This window comes from Penaeus monodon, chromosome 24 (genome assembly GCF_015228065.2).
Source record: "Penaeus monodon isolate SGIC_2016 chromosome 24, NSTDA_Pmon_1, whole genome shotgun sequence".
NCBI classification, from domain to species: domain Eukaryota; kingdom Metazoa; phylum Arthropoda; class Malacostraca; order Decapoda; family Penaeidae; genus Penaeus; species Penaeus monodon.
This window is the reverse complement of record NC_051409.1, coordinates 41,125,785-41,126,087: the sequence shown is the minus strand read 5'-3', so window position 1 is coordinate 41,126,087 and position 303 is coordinate 41,125,785. Positions and strand designations below refer to the sequence as shown.

General features: G+C 38.0%; 1 protein-coding gene across 1 annotated transcript in view; it reads left to right on the top strand.

The window, feature by feature from the left end:
* LOC119588969 (serine/threonine-protein phosphatase 6 regulatory ankyrin repeat subunit B-like) overlaps positions 1 to 303 on the top strand; it is a gene marked incomplete in the record, with an annotated part of 103,883 nt that overhangs the window by 72,368 nt on the left and 31,212 nt on the right. The window contains 1 exon segment of the mRNA XM_037937576.1: positions 56 to 161. Within this exon segment, the coding sequence (XP_037793504.1) occupies positions 56 to 161 (106 nt within the window).

Genomic DNA, 303 nt, shown 5'->3' with positions numbered 1-303 from the left:
ACACATCTTTGTTATCCTTTTTTATTCTAATCCCTTTTTACATTCTTCTTCACAGTCAGCGGGACAAACGCCGTTACACATCGCTGCAGAGGAAGGAGATGAGGCAACAGTCAAATATTTCTACAGTGTTCATGTTAACCCGAACCATACTGATAATGATGGTAAGTAGGAACATTTTAGGGATTGATATGATTAAAGAAAATGTTGAAGCTATTTAACAAGGGCTTGGATTATTGTTGATATGTAGTATGTGTGTGTGGGGGAGGAGGAGGTTAAGTGTGAATGAGTGATTGTGATTGTGAT